This window comes from Colossoma macropomum, unplaced genomic scaffold (genome assembly GCF_904425465.1).
Source record: "Colossoma macropomum unplaced genomic scaffold, Colossoma_macropomum, whole genome shotgun sequence".
In the NCBI taxonomy this organism is placed as follows: domain Eukaryota; kingdom Metazoa; phylum Chordata; class Actinopteri; order Characiformes; family Serrasalmidae; genus Colossoma; species Colossoma macropomum.
In genome coordinates this window covers 12,894,141-12,915,054 of record NW_023494804.1, presented here as the reverse complement: position 1 = coordinate 12,915,054, position 20,914 = coordinate 12,894,141, and the positions used below count along the sequence as shown (strand labels likewise).

The window sequence follows — 20,914 nt, the reverse complement described above, 5'->3', positions numbered from 1 at the left end:
AGAAATCCTGCTGTATGAAATACTCCGCTGGGCATCTGTAAACACTGCTATTTGTTTAAGAATGTTTGGTCAGTGTGCTCTCATAAACGTCTTTCTGTTTGTGAATCAGTTCGTTTAGACCAGGGGTGTCCAATCTTATCAGCAAAGGGCCAGCGCGGCTGCAGGGTCTCATATCGAACATACAGAGCACACCTGATTCTACCTGCTTAATCAGTTGGTCAGCGCCACCCCGGCCCTTTGCAGATAAGACTGGGCACACCTGGTTTAGACGGACAGTTCGAACGACACCGCAAATCTGAATGAAACTCGTTTCAAATCGCAGATTTTGCTACCCGACCAATATCTTCACTGCACTCCAGAAGCGAACGCACGTGGCACCAACTTCACTCTCCTCCCGCCTCGCGCGCGCGCTCCCGCGCAGAATTTCTCTTCTGCACGAAACAAGACGGCAGCTCCAGCTCTTTGCTTCTTTAGTGTATGAAACAGAGCGTTCTTTATAAAGCATGTAAATGTGAAAGTAGCCTGCATACCTGCTGCTTATCGGAGCTGTCTCTCCCCACGGCGGACACTTTCGGCGCGGGGACCCGCTCGCAGGTACAGCCCTCCAGCAGATAAATCCCCGTCGGTCTGGCGCTCTGCTCGTTCTCGAAGTAGAACAGGACGTTCTGGTAGAGAGCGAAGTACTTCTCATTCCAGCGGCTGTTCTCGGCCGTCTTCTTGCTCAGGTAGCCGCGTTTTACTCCCTCTTTGCGCGCGATCACGGACAGATAGAGTGCGTGCCCCTCATTGTACCGCACACTTTTCTGCATTTTCCAGCTCGGTCTCTCACGCCGCGTCACATAAGCCCATGGTCCTCAGCGGTGGTCGAGATAGCCTACTTGAAACAGGAAAAAAGTGAGGTGAAAAAGTGCGAAAAGATCACCCAGAGACAGTCGAAAACGCTGGGGAAAGTTGCTCACACGCAGACAACGTTACCCGTCCAAAACGGACCGTTAAAACACTAAATCAGTCCCTTACAGCTTTTACAACGGCGAGCCCGGTTAAGTCCAGAAAATTAAAACAACTTCAGCCACATGTACGGGCTTTTTTTATTCCGGAAAGCATCGTAAAACAAAAACAGATGCAGTGAACAGACGGTAAAAACAGAATCACGACCGAGATCAGCGGTAATCGGCTTTGATACCAACTTAAAGAGACAGCTCTGTTTACGCGGCGGTGTGGGGAGGATGTGCTAGGCTAACTGCATCCCAGCAGACACAGCGCCGACACGGAGCTGCTGTTGCTATAGTCATAAAAGCAGCCCTAAAAAACAAAACAGTACCCTGTTTCAGTGTCTCTTAAACATGTATTTTTAAATGTTTAAATGTGTTTTGTTCCACTCTCTGGCAGTAATAAATGCTGTGAATTAGTGCGACGATGCTTTTAAAATCTCGGTCCACGTTTAGGTTTGTGAGGAAGCGTTAGGCTTGTAGCTACAACAGAAAACGACTTTAGTGCCATTTGAATGACAATGTGAAATGTCTTTCTAAGAACATTTAGTGCCATGAATCAGACAGTTTCGAGTCTTTTTTCCAATAATTATCAGTTTTCTAGCAAGTTTGCATGTTTGTTTTGGTGTTGTCTGGTAGCTAACTTACAACAGAAAATTTGCTTAAGGTATCCTAACGTTAGCTAAATAGTTTCGTATGTTGGCTAGTATAGAGCATTAAGCATTTACAGTTTATACCCTCTTAGCAGTCAATTTAAAATCAGTGGCTACAATGAACACAGTCCACTGCATAAAGCCTTTTCTAATGGACTAATAATAGAATAAATCTAAATGGGTATAGATTTATTTGCACCATTTTGAGGTCTCCGCATCAGCTCATCTCTAGCAGCTCTGAGCTGTTTTTTGAGCAGCTGTTACAGCAGCTGGAGTTGTTGCTGTAACTGAAATTTCTAGTCATATGCATGCCTTATAAAACTAGGGGTAATGTATGAAGGTCTGCATAATACACATCTTTAGATTTTGAACGACATTCTTTCAAGTTCAGTGTTCTTTAATACAGAGTAAAGGCAGCATAGAGCTAGCACATTTACTCCAAATATAACTATTGCTCAAAATACATCCCTGGCCAGGATTTGAGACATCAGATTTCAAATTGGTCATATTTGTGGAAACAAAATTGATCATAAGTAATAATTTCAAGAGGGCCATGTACTTAAGTCCACAGATCCAGTTGATTAAAATTTTTACCACAAAACACTTCACATATTAACACAATTGTTCATGCTACTACATGCATTAGTAATGTGCATGCCTTATCACCTATCTCAGAAAGGCCTAACTGTTTATTTTATTTACACCAGACAAAAAAAGCTGTGTTAAATAGTAAGCTAAAAAGGACAGAGAAAAACAGAAAAAGTGAGCACTGTCTGGGGCAAAGGCAAAACCAGGACACTAGCACAGCCTGCCTGCAGGCCATAGAGTAGCAGCTGTGTGCTAAGACAAAAAAGATTTCTTCACTCACTCAGTTGGACTGGTTTTTATTAGTGACCTTATCATAGCTAAATCATTACTGTTAAGCCTTATTCTCTTATAAAACAAACTGATGTGGGTCCAGAAAGTCACCACTGAATTTCATCATTAATAGCATTACATGAGAGGTAAATGTATAACAATCATAATAATATGAATACCAGCTGTATTAAAACATCTTAAATATGTGGCAATTCTCTCTTTTAGCCAGTGTTTGTGCTGAAGGCAAAGGCAACACTGGAGGATTATGGTGGATTACTAGTATGTCTCTCAATCCCAAAAATAGCTACATGCTCATAAGTCTGTAAAATGGGGCTGCTATGGCAATCTATTTTGTTGATGTTTTGTTTTTAAACAGATGCAAATGGAAAATGAACAACTCTAAAGATAAGCCCAGGCCAGAGGGACACTGCCCCAAAACTGCACAAAAATCCCAACTTCTAGCCATAAATTAAAGATCCTCACTCTTACTCCAGCTCCTCCAATGAATTTGTACTTTACAAAAGGAAATATGATTTACATGAAGCAAGAACATGTTTTAATTTTCCATCCAATGAAGTCAGCTCTTCGTCAGTGTTCACCAACCCTCCTCCTGGATGGAGATCTACTTTCCTGCAGAGTTAAGTTCCATCCTACATCAAAAATGCTGCCACCTTCTTACCTAACACTTATGCATCTGATGATCCAGCCAATCAGAGACTTCTGATGAAGTTAATTAGCTGGAGCAGGCATGGCAGATCGTGGTTGGAACTAGATTGTGCAGGACAATAGTTCTCCAGGACCAGGGTTGGTGACCACCGCTCTACGCGATTTTCAGTTTAACCATAAATTGAGGTTTATGTTGTGGTTGAAAAGTTTTCAAACAGTGCCATCTTGTGGCAGATCTTTAAAAATCTATAAAAAAAAACCTATTCAAAATATATGACAAGGACCGTTTCAGGAAACCAGCAACCTAACCTCACTTTACAGAAATGCACTCAGGGGACATTATTAGCCTAAAGTGTCTGTAGTTGATGATGTTCCTGAACAGTAGCCTAGACAAAAATAATCAAACCTGTTTATGCTCACTCCTGAGAAGACAGAAAATGATATATAATCAAATATATATCTAAAATGTCTGTTGTTAAATTTAGCTGAAAACAGTGGCTTGGAAACATATACCAACAACACTTCAGTGCCATTGCAAAAACAAAAAAAAAAAAACAATTTCAACAACATTGCATTCCCTTGCAATATTTTTGCAATTGTCTTTTCTCAGCAAAGGTCAAGGGATTTTGCAAGGGAACTTTGCTGAGAAAACACAATTAGAACCATTAGGATCAAACCCTGATGGTGTTGCTTTCTAATGGGAATTGGCTTAATGGTTACCAATTGAGACCACTAGATTCCTGTAGGACACTTTAGATCCCATTACAACATCATCAAATGCATGTGGTATCAGTCCCAGAACACCTGTTAAGCCATTAGAATCCTTTACACAGCAATATAAGCCCATCAGGAAAACACAAAATACCAATACTGACCACTGGACACCACCAGGAACCAACAGAAACTTTTAATAGTTTTTTTTTTTCAGCAGAGAATGCAAAATTCTCGAAAGGGAATGCAAAATTCTTGAGAGGGAATGAAAAACTATTCTGAAAGAACGGAATGCCTTAAAGGTTTCTTCTAAAAAGTGCATACTGAGGACGACTTACATTTTATTTTTCATGTATTTAGTTAAAAGAAGACAAAATCACAACAAATCACTTGTATTAAAGACAGTGACTTCCTATAACCCCATTAAATATCCTACTTTTCACAAATATCTCTTGGCCTAAAGCTTGTCATGCAGGCATATGGATGCTATAGATTATGTTCATGATTTCTGTTGTTTCTATTCATAAATAGCTCTTAATGTAGAATTTTTAACTGAAGATATATGTTTATTGATAGAGTAGAAATCAACAAGTCTGCGTAACCTAAAGAATGAGAGAATTTTTTTGGGTGACTATTTGGGTGACTTTATACTTCTATTCTATACTTCTACTGTTCATTAGCAATGTTAGCTCCAGTGCTAAACTAAAAAAAACATTTGAACATCAAACATTTATTTGCTGATCAACATCTGGGGTAAGAGAAAACCTATGTACATTTAATTTTTAACCAAACTATTCCTTTAATTGAACTTTTCCTTTTTTCACTGAGATTGGTCTGTGCTATTCCAATAGCACCAAATAGCAATAGCCAGATGAATGCTGTGGATATTCATTCATGTGAAGGCTCCCTTTAGTAAAGATTCTTTTGTCATCAGAAGGTACCTTTTCTGTTCATTGTACTGCTTCCACACACTTAGGACAAAGCCATTATCAGCTCATTCGGGACTGTTCATTCACATACTACAGGAAACAGGGGTTATGTTAAAATGCCCATAAAATCATTTTTCTTCTTTTCTTTTTCTAGTAAAAGAGTATACTGTACTACTGTGTAAACAAACCTACCACTCCCCGTTGTGTACATTTCATATATATAAAGTGCAAAAACAGCTCATTTTGAATTTGTTCATGATCTCACAACCATGATTTTACATATGATCACCTATTCAGCCTATAAATATGAGCTACATATTAGAGTCATATATATCTGATGATGTCTTTCTATGCACAATGACATGAAGCCAGCTGGCTACCATGCTGGTACTCTTTCTACGTACTGTAAAGTAACTGGTTTATGGGCGTAATGTAAACATATTTCCAAAAACAGATATAACAAAAATGGGTTGCGACAAGACATCATGTGTAGGAATCTGTATAAAAATTTTATTCCATTGCTTTAATAGTCACCAGAGAGTAACTAATGATTTAATTAATTAAACATTGCCCATTCTAGGGCGTCTGATATATACGTATGTTGAAACTGTATTGAATGTAATTTTTATTTGAATATTACAGACACTGGAACACAGTTTGGCGCTTCCTTTTTTCACGTAAAGCGGGACAGTGCTTTAATCTTATAAAAATTCCTGAAAGCTGCTGGTAGTACAGCAAAATTCTGTGTTGTGCAAATAATTTAACATAAATCACATTTGCATGAATGTATAACAAATCATGAAACTGGACTATGGCTTCTTCCCTGACTCAGCCTGCTTTCTGTGTTTTCCTATACTCTATTCATTCTGTCCTCTTTTCCTCAACTCTCTCCTTCCTTTATGCTGGCGTTAACCTGACTGGTTTCTGGTTTAGGTGCCGCTTTGCTAAAAGTGACAAAATGTTAGAATTTTGTTGGATTGTGCAGTATGATTTGACACGGTATCCTATTAGTGTAAAACATGTAGACCTATAAAATAATCTTAAAATTAACTATACTGCAGGCTTCTTTATACTGTACAAAGGCACCAATAACCCAATAACCTATTAGTATTCTAATGTTGAAACCTTTATAAATACATAATTAGGCCTAAATGCAAATGTATCAATGCAACTTTCCAAAGGTTTCAGCCATATGAAAGGTGTGTCTGAAGTGATCAGACTGTGTTAAGAAGAAAGGTCCACCCACAACTGCATAGAGATGGATATTATAGTAGAGCTGCAGTGTATAAACCTGAAGTGGAATGGACATTTTATAGTTCAGTGGTACAGAAACCATAGGAGTGAATAGGCATGTGGGATCACTAAAGTGTTTGAAGACTATGAAAATGATGCCGATCTGATTCTATGATAGATAGATAGATAGATAGATAGATAGATAGATAGATAGACAGATAGACAGATAGATAGATAGATAGATAGATAGATTCAACTTTATTGTCTTGGTTCAGTACAAGTACAAGGCAACGAAATGCAGTTAGCATCTCCCAGAAGTGCAAATAGTAGCAATAGTGTGAAACAGACAGTGCAAATGTACAATAATAGGCATAAATATAACATATCTATGAAATATATAAATATATGAAGAATATATACACAATTACAAATATATCTATGAATATGATATATAATATATACATACATACTATAAACACAATATATACGGTATGTTACATACTGTTGGAGTAAGCAGTTGTGTGTTGTATTCAATATACAGTGAACGGTCACTGTTCACTGTATATGGTTTTCGCAGTCACCAGATCTCAACCCAGTTGAACACCTATGGGAGATTTTGTACTTAATTGTTGGACAGTGACCTCTCCCCCCATCATCAAAACACTAGCTAAAAGAGTAGCTTTTGGGAGAAGGGTGTTTCATCCCTAAGGCACTCTGTATTTGGCTCTGTAAACTTTACAGTTTACAGAGCCAAATACAGAGTGGTGAGGCAAACCAAACCTAGGACCATCATCTGTGTAATTTTCATGAAGATCACAGGGGCAGCAAAAAACATAATCCGGCACTGATGACGTTCCATCAATTGAAAGTGACCCTGAAAACTGAATGCTTGCGACTTGCTGTAATGTGGAAGTAATCATCAGCTGGACTTGAGTGACGACCTCCCCTTGCTTTCTGTGCACACAATCCCACGAAACAAGGCACATGTGCGGCAGTCCTTCCCTTCAGTGGTTGTCATGGCGATGGCATTGCTTGAGTGCACTGAAACTACGCCATCTCACCTTCCACTCAACCTGGCGACAGTTAATGTAGATGCTAAAGCTGCCTCTTATTTTAGAGCAAGGCAGATACACAAATCTCATGATTTCAAGAAAATCACAAAGGCTTTTTGCCAGAGTCATTTCCTGCTTAATACAGACCCTGAGATGCACTTGTTGTCACAGTCATCTGCTTTGTCTGGAAAGTTTTAGACTCTCATGGCATACAGACCTGCGTGAAGGACACCAAAGGATATGACCACCACTTATCAGACAGGGAAATGACACTGACACGAACTCTGCATCATCACGGTGAAACAATGTGGCACAGAAGAAATAGATGGAAACTACACTCACCATCCACTTTATTAAAAAACACCTACTTTGTACTTACTGAGCACTTCATGAGGTCCACCTACCTTATAAGTCCACTATAGGGGCAAATCACTGATTGTTTTGATTGTTTCTGACCACAGGGACACTACTGACCAGATATGTTTGGGTAGTGGACCATTTTCAACACAGCATTGACACTGACATGGCATGGTAATGTGCATGGTGCTGGTACAAATTATGTTGGGGTTTTTACAAGTATCAGTGTCAGTGCTAGGCTGAGAGTGGTCCACCACCCAAAAATATCCAGCCACGAACAGCTCTATTTTCAGAAACTGACCATTGCTGAAGAGCTAGAGGATAACCAACACATGCATCAATAGATGGGCTATGGTCTATATCTGTACACTAGCAAGGTGGATCTACAATGGCTTTCTAATAAAGTGGCCAGTAAAACTACTGGGAATGTGTTTGTGGCAATGGAATAAGCCTCACTTTCTTTTTAGTCTATGAGTAGGCCCACAGAAGTATTATTTAAAACCATCTTGTCTACAGGTTAAAAAAACAGAGCTGTATTGTCATTCTTCAAATATGCTGCACTTGTTAAAATACTAAATGTTGCCTTGTTCACACTTACAGCATATTAGAACATATGTTCATGCCTGTGTTCTTGCCAGAAAATCAAGATCCTGTATGTGTAATAGTCTTTTCTCTGCTCGTTCTCTCTCTCTCTCCTTCTCCCTCACAGTACAGCTCTCCGTGTGTGAGTAATTCTGCTCATTGTTGCTCAGACCTAACCAACGTCACACCTGCTATGCACGCACGCTCTATTACATTTACTCCACATTCAGACAAACCAGCCGGAGCAAACCAGCATTAACACAACCAACAGGACACCAGCAAGGCTAACATCTCTTCCCCAGCTTTTCCGGTGAGTGCTCCTCAGCATGCCTTTTTATTATTGTTGTATTTCATTGTCCACAATACAATTTTTTGCACACACATAAGGAATGTAAGAAAGAGTATTCAAAATAGCACAGTGCAGTATTTGATGTCCGTGCACAAGTAAAAGCTCGAGCCAAACGGGTCTCTCATTTTCCTCTAAGCACTGCTGTTGTTTGAGGACAGCACTGAGAGCATTTTGAATAGCTATGCCTTGATGAGAATAGAAACACTCTGCGACCTCTTCAAAATCTCAAGTGCACATTCAACATGCCTTTTAACACATTGCGTACTCACAGCACATCTTTCTCCACATTGCAAACCAAGTGCGTACAAGACTGTGGTTCTGTGGATCATTTGCAATTCAATCCCCCCCCCCAACAAAAAAAAAATAATAATTACAGCGGAACAGCTGGAGGGGGTTCCAGGGGCCGCTCCACTCTGTGTTCAACTTGTCTGTTCCTGCTCTAAGCCTTATGCGAGTGAAGCTTTGCAGGTTCTCCCGGTGGAGCACAGCAGAACACTGCTGACAGGGGCAGAAGTTGCTTCTACAGTCATGCAATGCACAGGTGCTCCATGGTAACTGGGTGCACACTGCTAATAGCAACGCTTTCTGTCTATCATGCCTAATGTTTTTTTTTAATTATTATTACTGGAGAACATATTATAACAGTATCAATGACAAAGACTGAGTTACAAGTTTATCAGGTAAAACTACCACAGATTCACATTCTAAGTTTGCAGTTAGTAGCCCTTCTATTGCTGCAATTTTTTTGCCCCCAGTCTACCAAGTCCATCAGTGGAAAAAACCCACCATAAGACCACCTACATCTTATTGAATAAACTAGTTAAAGAGTTTATTAATGTCATCATTTTCTTGATTCAATTTCTGTGATATGGCTTTATCATTAAGACTAGAGACAGAATCTTCTGGTGCACTTTAATTACAGAAACAAAGCTTTATTTTTCTCAAATGAAGCTCTACTTCATAGGGAATAGTGCTGACTCATAAACTGCTTTCATGATTCTACCCACAATCCCAGAATTAACTTACCTGATCAAATGAACTTATACTGATAAAGTAAGGGAAAATGGTCTTCTGGCGGATGTTCTAGACAGTACTGTTCTCACACTGTGGTTATGCACATTCCCTCTGCTTGAGTTAAGGTCAATTCCAGGAAAACCAACAAAGGCTGTACATTTGCTATCTCCTCTATTGCCTTAACACACTCAATCGTGTTTGCCGTGTGGAAATTGATGGTCATTACATGCTATCTGACAGACACAGTCTTTCAAGGGCAGCTTGAAAAAAATTAGCTTCAGTTTCACCTCCTCTTTTACTTAAAGCAGCTAGGATACATATTTTGTTGACTGAATGCAAATCTGAGAAAAGCAAATGTAGGAAAAATATGGCTTTGCCATTGCCTGTGATAATGGAATAAATAGCATATGTGTTGTACCATATGTGTAGATTTAAGGAGGCAGTGGGGTCATGTCATCTCCAGTGTTTGGAGAGTAGTGAATAGCCCCTTTGCCAATGAACATGGAAGTCATTGAAGATGTCATATGGTGTCATGAGTTGTCATTTTGTGCAGTAATATAACTATGTCTTTATATCATGTTATTTTGGCTAATTGTCATGACAGATAAAACATATAGTGTCATGCACATGTTAAGTGTACTCTAGATAGCCATCATCACATCAAACAAATTATGATATGATGTGACAATTAACAGTAATAGTAACATGACTCTTTATATGGACATAATTTCTTATGGCAACTCATGCCCACATATGGCATGTGTCATGACATGTCTAACCAAATTTTTTATTTCGTTCAATTGGGTGTTTAGTTTGCACTTGTTTGATGGACATTAGTGATAACACAAGCAGTCAGTGAACACACATTTCAGTTCTTACTTGTCACATGACACCCAAATTGCAAATTTGTCCAGACAAAAAAACCAACATTTCTGCAGAACACTGTACAGACTTGCACTAAAGTGCCTCCCTAACACAGCTTAAGGTAGAGTCTCATATTCAGTTGACAAGACAATTTGAAACATTCTGTCCAACTGAGTGTGGCCCAGGTATTCAGACACGTTTTACGAAACAATGAGCTTATCTGAGACATGATGTTCTGCAAGCGCAGGGTACAGTGCGGAGAAGGTAACAGCAAGGACAACTGACACAATGGGCTTTACAGTGATGCCATCACTCAGGAAAGTGAAAGGGAGGCTGAGCTATATACTTACACTGAAAAGGAATGGTACTTCAAAAGATGTTATCTTGTGCTGTTGGCAAACAATGAAGCCAAGGTTTTTGCCTCAGCTTACAGAATTCACACAGCTTGTTGATAAAATATTGCAGAGAAAGCTGGGTAGGCAGTCCTAAACTGAGCCTGGTTAAATAAAGAGTTGCACATTTTCCCGATCACTTTAGACTAAGGCAGTGGTTGTTAGTCTTTGAGATACCCCTGCCCTGTGTGTCCCTGAAAGGGGAAAGTATTTTAAATATTTATGCATATTTAAGTTGTTAAGATGTACACAAAGTCATTTAGAATGTTTTGATATGAACTGGTGCACTGTAGAGAAACTTACAGACTTACAGGACTTCTTTACAGTGGTTGTGATAAAAACCAAGGATTGCAATGTCTATATCACAAGTGTATTTTATTTACTGTCAAATTGAACAGTGAACCTACACAGGTCCTCTGAGTATTTATATGTTATGTATACTCTCCATGTACCTCTCCACCTTAAATGGACTTAGATCAAAACCTTGTATCAAAATTGTTGTAAAACAATGTCTCAGGCATTAGGGCGGTAACTATGAGGTACCTTTTAGAGACATTAAATGCTATAGACCTTTGGTTTCTATCACCACCACTGTGAACAATTCTGACTACGTAGGTTTCTCCAAAATGTTGCATTTATAGCAAACCTCTCTGAATGACTTTGTTCACATCTCAATGATTAATTTATTCAGAAAGTGTTGGGGTAATTACCCATTAATTAGCTGATGAGTTGAATCAGGTGTATTGGAGCACACTTGGGGTGTCAAACTCCTGTCCTGCAAGGCTACAGCAAAACAAAGTTGTGCAGTGCTTTGGCCTGCTAGGATCAGGGTTTGTGTGGTTTAAGGAGGTAAATATAGAGAAGATGAAGAACAATAAACAAATGATGAAGGAATAACAGAATGAAAGAACAATGAAAATACTAAACATTGTACCTATCTTCACAGGCTGTGATGGAAACATTTGTATGAATCACAGTCAAAGAAGTGAGGATGAATGGTGCGCAGGTAGTCCACACAGACAGCAACTCTCTGCTCAAAGCCGTTTACCTAAGCCGACTCCGCCTGACACGCCTTCTCCTAGAAGGTGGGGCTTACATAAATGAGAGCAATGAGCGTGGGGAGACACCCCTAATGATCGCCTGCAAGAGCAGACACACTGACCACCAGGGGGTTCCAAAGGCAAAGATGGTAGCGTATTTGCTGGAGAGTGGGGCTGACCCAAACATCCAAGACAAGAGTGGAAAGACTGCCCTGATGCATGCCTGCCTAGAGCAAGCCGGACCTGAAGTAGCGTCCTTGCTCCTGGCTAGTGGGGCTGATCCCTGTCTGAAGGATCACACGGGTTCTTCTGCTCTGATTCATGCCATCCATGCCAGCGATGAGGAAACGCTAAAGCTGCTAATGGATGCCTGCAAGGCCAGAGGGAAAGAAGTCATCATCATCACTACAGACAGACTTGCTTGTGGAAGGCAGCTGGCCAAACAGTATCTTAAGGTTCCTTCACTGGCAACATCAGAGCAGTGGGATAAGCTGAATTCCTCCTCAGTGCCTTGCGCTTCTCCTTCTGAGATACACCTCAGTACATCATCCCAAGGGACAGGCTCCTCCAGCTCCACAGAGCATATGTTCTCATTTCAGGATGTGCAGAGCATTGTCAACTCCCAGCCAACCTCTCCGTCTCACCATCCACATCTGGTACATGGGAGCGTGAACAAGCTCTATCATCTCCAGAGACTACATTCAGAACCCTGGCTCAAGATCCCTCAATCCTTTCTAGCCCAACAGCAAGCTGAAGGCTCCTCTCCCATGGAAGAACTACCTGACATAACACCTGAGGAAGAGCTTGCTTTCAAAATGAACAGATTAGCTTTAGGCTCTCCTCTCTCACGCCACTGCAGCATGGACCTCAAAAAAGTAGCCAGTTCGGGCCAGACCTTGCTTCAAGAAAGCAACGCAAGAGAGGGTGGATGTTTAAGACCAGAGGAAGCACTGACTCGTAATATGTCCTTTGATGGTTTATCTTCTCTCCACTCTCTCTCCCATCCAAACCTTCACTCCAAAAGCAGTGCAGAAATGTTGGTCACAGAGAAGGACCCAGAAAAGTCTCTCCCTAACCTAGCAGTGTCCAGTCTCTGCAACATCATCCACCGTCGAAAGCTTGGAATGGACCACTACAGTTCTGATTCCCAGCTTTCACTGTTAGGCAACTCCCTAGAGGAACGGAAAAGGCAGCTTGAGAGGAGACAACTTGTGACCTCACGCTCCTCCACTTTGATAGGCTCTCAAGAGTCTCTTGAGAACAACTCACTGGCATATATACACAAGAGACATCCAGTTAGTCTCGAGCTCAGGGGGTCAGGTGCTCCTCTCACAGATCCCACTTCCTACTCTCGGCCAGGATTCCTGCCACCACTGAATCAGCACGCTACAATCCCTCAAATTACTGGAGCGTGCAATTCCACTGCTCTCTGCTCTAGCAACAAACCAGCCTCTGGCTTGGTAACAGGCATAATGCCCTATCTCCCCTCAGCTCCAGCTGGCTTTCCAAAGGATCTCAAGACCAGGAGAATGCTCATGAGAAGGCACTCCATGCAGACCGAGCAAATCAAACAGCTAGGTGACTTCAAGGACATCTTTGGTCATTGACTACTGAAAGACACTTAAGCCTTTACTGCATGAACTATCAAATTATGAATTTTATTAAATTAAAAATGGCATAATTAAAAGAAAACAGTGAAAAGAAAATGTGAAGACGTACCTTGCATTTTGTTGCCAAATGGCAACAGTGTACACTAGGGGTGGGAATCTCTAGGCACCTCACAATTCGATTCGATTACGATTCAGAGGGCTGCGATGCGATTATAAAACGATTATCGATGCATCTCAGTGCATCTTTTTTTTTCTATACAGCGTTTCTATTTTCTCACTGTCTGAGGACTTGGTACTTTTAAAACAAAGTATTTGTAATGATCCATAATGAATTTACTTCCAATATCTCTTATTAAAAAATCAAATGGAAGTGATGAGGCAAGGGAACTAGATGGCTCTCATTCACTGCTCTTGTTCAGAGCACATGAGACACTGCTGCCACTCATCTGCGATGAAATGCGTCGTTAGTTTCCTGGTACGTTAAATCTGCAGCGACAGACGATCAAACACAAAAAAGTTGCGAAGCTGAAGTCACTTCTCTTTCGAATTTTCCTGTTCCACCTTAGATGGTGCCGCATTTAGGTTACATTTGGCGCCTCATTCAGAATTTAAGGTGGAACGGGAAAATTCGAACGAGAAGCGGGAGAATGAGAAGCGACTTCAGCCTTGTAAAACAGTCGAACGATGAGAGACATTTTAGAAGAAACTACTGAACTTTTGAGGAAAAGTTTCCTGAGGGAAAGGGGAGGAAAGCAGCTCTTCTTAACATTTGGGTTGTGAGTCTTGACCTAACCTGGCTTTTAATGCAGAGGGAGCCGGTCGGATTTCTCGCTCATCCAGTTGTGTTTTTGTTATGTGCCGCCAGAGACTGTCCAGGCGCTGCACTTACCCGCTTCCAAGTTCCGCCTTCTACATTCTGTCAACATTACGTTATAAATTAAATATTTAGAAAATCGATTCAGAATCGTTCACGTCCGCATCTAAGAATCAATTTTTTTCCCGCACCCCTAGTGTACATCAATGATACTGTATTCTGCTATGCATACAAAGGGAAAGAACCAATGAAAAAACATGTGCGTAACAGCCATATATCCAGGGTTTCCAGTGAAAGTCTATTAATTTACTCCTATTGTATGCATTAAAGATTGCAGTTCCATTGTTGCATGCTGTTGCCCCAAGGCAACAATTGTATTTTATCACTTTATACAAAAATCCTTCAAATCTAAATTTGTTTTATTTATGAGAAAGGAAAACCTCTCATAGATTGTGTTATTTTTTGGTCGAGTTGTTTTGTAGAAATATTAATTATACATACTCTTTAAGAGGCCTAAACTCACCATGTGATGTATGTGTGACAAAAAAAATGCAGAATGCAGGGAAGCATGTAATTACATAAAAGTATACCATGTCATTCAAAAAGCCTTTTATTTCCAAAAGAAAAGATAAATATATACTTCTATTTTGTAGTCAGACAAAAAAACAGTCCATATGGCAACACAGTGCAGTAAAGGGTAGAGTTGTTGGTGTTGGAATTATTGAAAAGTTGTAAGAATAGAATTTTTATGTTTAAATACTGCCAAGAGATTGTTATAAATTACTGTGTGTGTGGAATGAGGTTGTCAGAAAGTTCACACCCCCTGTTCCTTTAAGATGACAGCACATTTACTCTTGTAACACACTCACTGTTTAAAACCGATCTCTGTCGTGCTGGGTGTCTGTGTCTTTATGTGACTTAAAAATAAGCAAAAGGTGCATGTATCCTTTAAAAAAATCAACTACCTGTTTACATATTTATCACTTTAGAACTCAAGGATAAAGTGGGTGTTGTAAAATACAACACAGTCTTTTAAATATACACAGCTCACAATGAAGATTAAGACAGCTAACATTAATTGGCCTTATTCTAAAAAAAGTGAATTTGCTCCTTCAACCTGCAAACATACTTTCATTGTAAGTACATTTACTTACACACTAAATCAGTTCAGTCAACCCACTCTTTTCCACAAAAAGCACTGTAGACAGTCCACAGTTTATTTCTGTTCTAGGTCCCAGCACACCTTTGCTATAGGACAGCGATTATCTTGCTGTATTGGGAGTTTGAATGGAACATAAGCTGTGGCCTAGTAACAGCTGGTAACAAAACTGGATATCTCAGCTAGGCTCCAGAAAGGTAACCTATTGTGGCATCAGCATAGATCAAAATGGGAAATATTGCACTTTAAAGGCAGTTTGTACCCACACAAACTGCCCCCGAGCCCAGCACAAAATAGCACAAATAACATTTGTGCACTTTTTTAACTGAATCACATCAACTTACTTGCAAAGAATGTCTACCCTACGGCAATGCAAGCCAGGAGCGGGACGCTATGCTATTTTGCAGGACATTACTTACTATCAACAGTGTTTTGTGAATGATCTGCAGAGTTGAGGTATTTAGCATTTCTATTTCAGTCAATAGATTGTCTTATGATTTAATTATAAAGTCAAAACTCTTTTTGTTTTTTTTTTTTTTTTTTTATTAAGCCTGTAGATCTAAACATTTTTAAGATTATGAAAAACATACATTCAATCAGGTGTGTCTAAACTTTTGACTGGCACTGTAAATTACCACATTTCTGTATTTTCCTATTATAGCATATGCACAGTTAATGAAGGACTTGGTAATTACCTGAAGAATCACAGGGATTGCTCCTAGGGTGCCATGTATCCAAAATGTGCAATATAATCAATAGTTTATGAAAAAAGTATATTGTAGTGTGCAGTTACAGTTGTTGCCTCACAGCAAGAGTTTGATTCCTTGGCCAGGCGACCAGGGTCTGATCTGTGTGGAGTTTGCATGTTCTCCCCATGTCTGCGTGGATTTACCCCCATTGTCCAAAGACAAGCAGTCAGGGCGAACTGGAGATACTACATTGCCTAGAAGTGTGAATGTGTATGTCTGTATGTCTGCCCTGTGATGGACTGGAGGCCTGTCCAGGGTATTTCCTGCCTTCCACCCAGTGGCCGCTGGGATAGGCTCCAGTACCCTGCGTGACCCAAAAGGATAAGCGGCTTAGAAGATGAATGAATGAATTCCAGTACCATTTATCAGTAATTGGACAGTGGCAGAATTTTTATTGTTTTGATTGTGTACTGCTGAATGCTAATTTACTAGGGATGCATTATCACTTCAGTCTAAAATGCTTAAAATGGAGCTTTTGGTTTTTGGTCAAAAAAAGGGGCAAACATTTTGACAGAAAAAAAAACTAAAATTAGGCAAAGTGTCAAGACTCACAATTTTATTGGCAACGAAAATGAGAAACAGTAACTTAAAATGTTGTTTCGTTCCCTTCTCTTTCTTGTTCTGCTTAGCACTGACTTCAAACAGCTTGAGTGGCTGCAGACCAAAAGTAAAAATGTCAGCTGTGTGGACATTAGACAAGCAATTATAATCACTGGGGATACCACACCCGATAATTCACACACACACACAAACACACACACGCACACATTTTCTAAGCCGCTTATTCTTCTGGGTTGCGGGGGGAGCTGGAGCCTGTCCCAGCGGTCAATGGGTGGAAGGCAGGAAACCCCCTGGACAGGTCACCAGTCACACCCAATAATTCTTCTAATAAAAATAATTCTCCTTTAAGGGTTTGATAACCCTTAAAAACAACATCCCACAAGACATGCAGAATACAACAAAACAGCAGAAGCAAAAAAGAAAGTGCCTGGAAGCATGCCGAACCCATTTGTATCCACAGGTTGTAAAACGACGAAAAAATTCACAAAAGACAATGCCAAAGTGCAAAGTACAGCTGAAAAAGAATGGAATTGGCCTTTGGAACTGTTCTCTGTGGAAGCCATTTGCTGCCACTTAAAAAATAAAGGCTATTTACTCATAATAACGTCATAAAAATGAGAACGGTCCTCATAATTGTGACTTAGTATCCAATAATTATGACATAGCACAACAATGAGATAATATCTCATAATGTTGACTTAGTATCTTATAATCGTGTTACTTCGAATCGAATCGAATTACTTCATATCCCATAATAATGTGATCCTCTGTCATTATTATGACTTAGTATCTCATTATCTCATTAGACTTGCTGTCTCATAATTACAACTTAGTATCTCAATCATGACATATCTCATAATTATGAATTAGCATCTTATGATTTACTTCCTCATAATTATGACCCAGTATCTCATAATATTACTTAGGATCTTATGATAACAACGGAACAAAGTAATCACAGTCTTATACATAACCTTACGGGACCATAAGAAATGCACCAGTATGACCTGAAAAAGTTCACCACAATATCATCCGTGTCAGAACAAAACTTTGTGTCTCCATTTTCGTATCTCATTTTTTAAAACATAATTTGAAAATGGCAGCTGCCTTCTAAGTTGTGTGACCATTTCATTACAAATTGTCCAAAATTAAATGGAATAAAATTAATTACATTAACTTAACATTAAAAGTTAATGATGTTTTCTCCTTTGCCTGTGAAGTTACCATCTCAGAGATGCAAGAAGCAGAAAGGCCTGGTTATAGTTTGCTGAAATGTAAACATAAAAGGCTTGGTCTGGGACAAATTCTAATGGAAAGATGAGTTGAAGATTACCCTCTCTGGTTCTTACTGATGATGAGATTGCTCATAACAGCCAGAGGATGAATTCTGAAGTGTACAAAGAATCTGAACAGCTTAGATCAAACTAAATGCCCTAAAACACAATGGACAGTACTTCAGGACATTGGGCCTCATTCTCCAATATCTTCCTAAGTATTTTCTTAAATGTGTTCTTGAGAAAGGTCTTAAGAAAAAGCCTACATCACACTCATAACCTGTTCTAACTGCAGAATTGGTTGCACCTTTGTGCTCATGAGTGTGCATAGATTCTGTTCTTCCTCAAGAACAAATCCCAAATAAGAAAACATCGGTGAATGTCAGAATCTTTGTGAAAACTGTGTAAGTGAGTTTTATGGAGAAATTTCTTCTTTATAACAACTGGTGAATGAGGCCCAAACATACTACTAAAGCAAGCAAGAAGTTATTCCAAGGACAAAATGTGGTATGTTTTTGACCAAATCAATCACCTGAGAACCATGGAACAAACAAAAATAGTCACTGCCGCAAATATTTATAAACTTAACTGTATATATCAATTTACTACAGTGCATTTTGCTAACAGTTCCAGATAAAAGTTCTTTAAGTATTCACTTTAAAAATAACTCTCTGGAGCCATTATTGTTTGAAAGAGCAACTTTATTCCTTTCACCAGTTGTAATACGCAGACATACGTATTAGAGTCCTAAACCCTATTCGGACAGGATTAGTTTTTCATGGGGAGCTGGGGTAATGCCAATTTACATTAGGATGTCTGTGATGTTTATCAGCAATTCGCATGGGATAAGAAATCACAGTCTAAATATCAGAGATGGGAGTGGCTACTCGATATCACAGTCTAAATGACAGAGATGGGAGTGGCTACTTGATATCACAGTCTAAATGACAGAGATGGGAGTAGCTACTTAATATCACAGTCTAAATGACAGAGATGGGAGTAGCTACTTAATATCACAGTCTAAATGACGGAGATGGGAATGGCTACTTGATATCACAGTCTAAATGACAGAGATGGGAGTAGCTACTTGATATCACAGTCTAAATGATGGAGATGGGAGTAGCTACTTGATATCACAGTCTAAATGACAGAGATGGGAGTAGCTACTTAATATCACAGTCTAAATGACAGAGATGGGAGTAGCTACTTAATATCACAGTCTAAATGACGGAGATGGGAATGGCTACTTGATATCACAGTCTAAATGACAGAGATGGGAGTAGCTACTTGATATCACAGTCTAAATGATGGAGATGGGAGTAGCTACTTGATATCACAGTCTAAATGATGGAGATGGGAGTAGCTACTTGATATCACAGTCCAAATGACGGAGATGGGAGTAGCTACTTGATATCACAGTGTAAATGATGGAGATGGGAGTAGCTACTTGATATCACAGTCCAAATGACGGAGATGGGAGTAGCTACTTGATATCACAGTGTAAATGACAGAGATGGGAGTAGCTACTTGATATCACAGTGTAAATGACAGAGATGGGAGTAGCTATTAAATGACAGAGATGGGAGTAGCTACTTGATATCACAGTCCAAATGACGGAGATGGGAGTAGCTACTTGATATTACAGTGTAAATGATGGAGATGGGAGTAGCTACTTGATATCACAGTGTAAATGACGGAGATGGGAGTAGCTACTTGATATCACAGTCTAAATGACAGAGATGGCAGTAGCTACTTGATATCACAGTCCAAATGACAGAGATGGGAATGGCTACTCAATATCACAGTCTAAATGACAGAGGTGGGAGTGGCTACTTAATTTACACACTGCCTTCACCCCAGAAAAAAGTAGATGTTAAAACGTTTAATTGAGCCATTATTTCGTTTACCTTTTCCTTTTTGTCTTACGTGAATGCAGTGTGTCATTAGCATTACCATTAGCTTGGAAATTCACAGTAAACAGTCAACTTCACTGCATAAAATTAATTTTTTTTCTGTAATTTCACATGTTCTGAGTTGTTGCACATGTGAGACAGGACAGTAGTGTTACATATCAGCTTGATTTTACCCTCAGGGAACAATGAGACTGAAGTCAGCTTCTTATTCAAATTTTCTCGTTCCACTTTAAAAGGTGCAGCAGTTATGTTCTGCCACTTCAGGCGTTATAATAACTGCCACTCCATTTAAGGTGGAACGAAGAAGTGTGAACAAGAAGCTGGCGACTAAGAAGCTGACTTCAACTTCTTCAGAGAAGACAAGTAAATGCTTCTTCAAATGTCTCCATATCTAAGAGACTCATTTTCCACAGAATATGATAGTGTTTTATCGACATGTTCATTTGTACAGGATTGATACAACTTGAGGTCATTTTTTGGATCATTTACAGAAGGTAAAAGGTGTCGGAATCTGTTGCCGCTGAAATGAACAGTCTGTAAAAATGACTGACATGCCGTGTTCTGATAGGATTAAAATAACTGACAAATGGTGGTAATAATCACATTACCCCACTTCCTTATGTGAAACTAATCCCATCTGAACAGCCAACAGACAGAAAGACCTACTGAAGCCATGTTCCAGCTGCACAAAAGAAAAGATAATTGCCACTAGAATTTCTACGTGGTTTACTGTGTTAGCACCAAGCTAACAGTTTAAGCAGCTCTAGATTAAACACTGACATCTGAAGCTTCTACGACATGCATGTAACTTTTTTTTACTGTGTATGTTGCAGTTTTCAATGACTCCTTTCGTAAACATTTCAACTCAAAACCCAACAGTGAATATTATTAGAGGAACCTGTTAGCCTGTTAGCAAGCTTCCAAGCTGGTTGTTAAAACTGCATTCACATGCCTTATGCAAATACTTTATTAAGTAGAAAAATACCTTGCAGAAAAAGGACTACTGACCTAATGCCTTTTTTTCTAATGGGAATTGGCTTAATGGTTTCCAATAGAACACCTTTAGATCTCATTAGGAAAACCATCAAATGCATTTAGAATCAGCCATTGTTAAACCTTTAGGATCCTTTACAACCCATTATAAA

The 20,914-nt window shown here is 39.5% G+C and overlaps 2 protein-coding genes across 5 annotated transcripts in view; one reads left to right on the top strand and one right to left on the bottom strand.

Annotated features, from left to right (window-relative positions):
* rasgrf2a (Ras protein-specific guanine nucleotide-releasing factor 2a) overlaps positions 1 to 1,239 on the bottom strand; it is a 41,794-nt gene extending 40,555 nt beyond the window's left edge. Inside the window, exons 1-2 of one of the 4 annotated variants that reach the window (XM_036594299.1) lie at positions 960 to 1,239; positions 531 to 877 (exon numbers count right to left, since the gene is read on the bottom strand). In XM_036594299.1, the coding sequence (XP_036450192.1) occupies positions 531 to 809 (279 nt within the window). In that variant the 5' untranslated portion in view covers positions 810 to 877; positions 960 to 1,239. The remainder of the gene's footprint in view (positions 1 to 530; positions 878 to 959) is intronic. The other 3 variants (XM_036594300.1, XM_036594302.1, XM_036594301.1) reach the window with 3 other exon arrangements.
* On the top strand, positions 531 to 13,381 carry ankrd34ba (ankyrin repeat domain 34Ba). Its single transcript, XM_036594303.1, has 3 exons — positions 531 to 594; positions 8,158 to 8,340; positions 11,596 to 13,381. The coding sequence occupies exon 3, from the start codon at positions 11,641 to 11,643 to the stop codon at positions 13,294 to 13,296; it is 1,656 nt and encodes a 551-aa protein (XP_036450196.1). The 5' UTR covers positions 531 to 594; positions 8,158 to 8,340; positions 11,596 to 11,640; the 3' UTR covers positions 13,297 to 13,381.
* Positions 13,382 to 20,914: the final 7,533 nt, after the last annotated feature.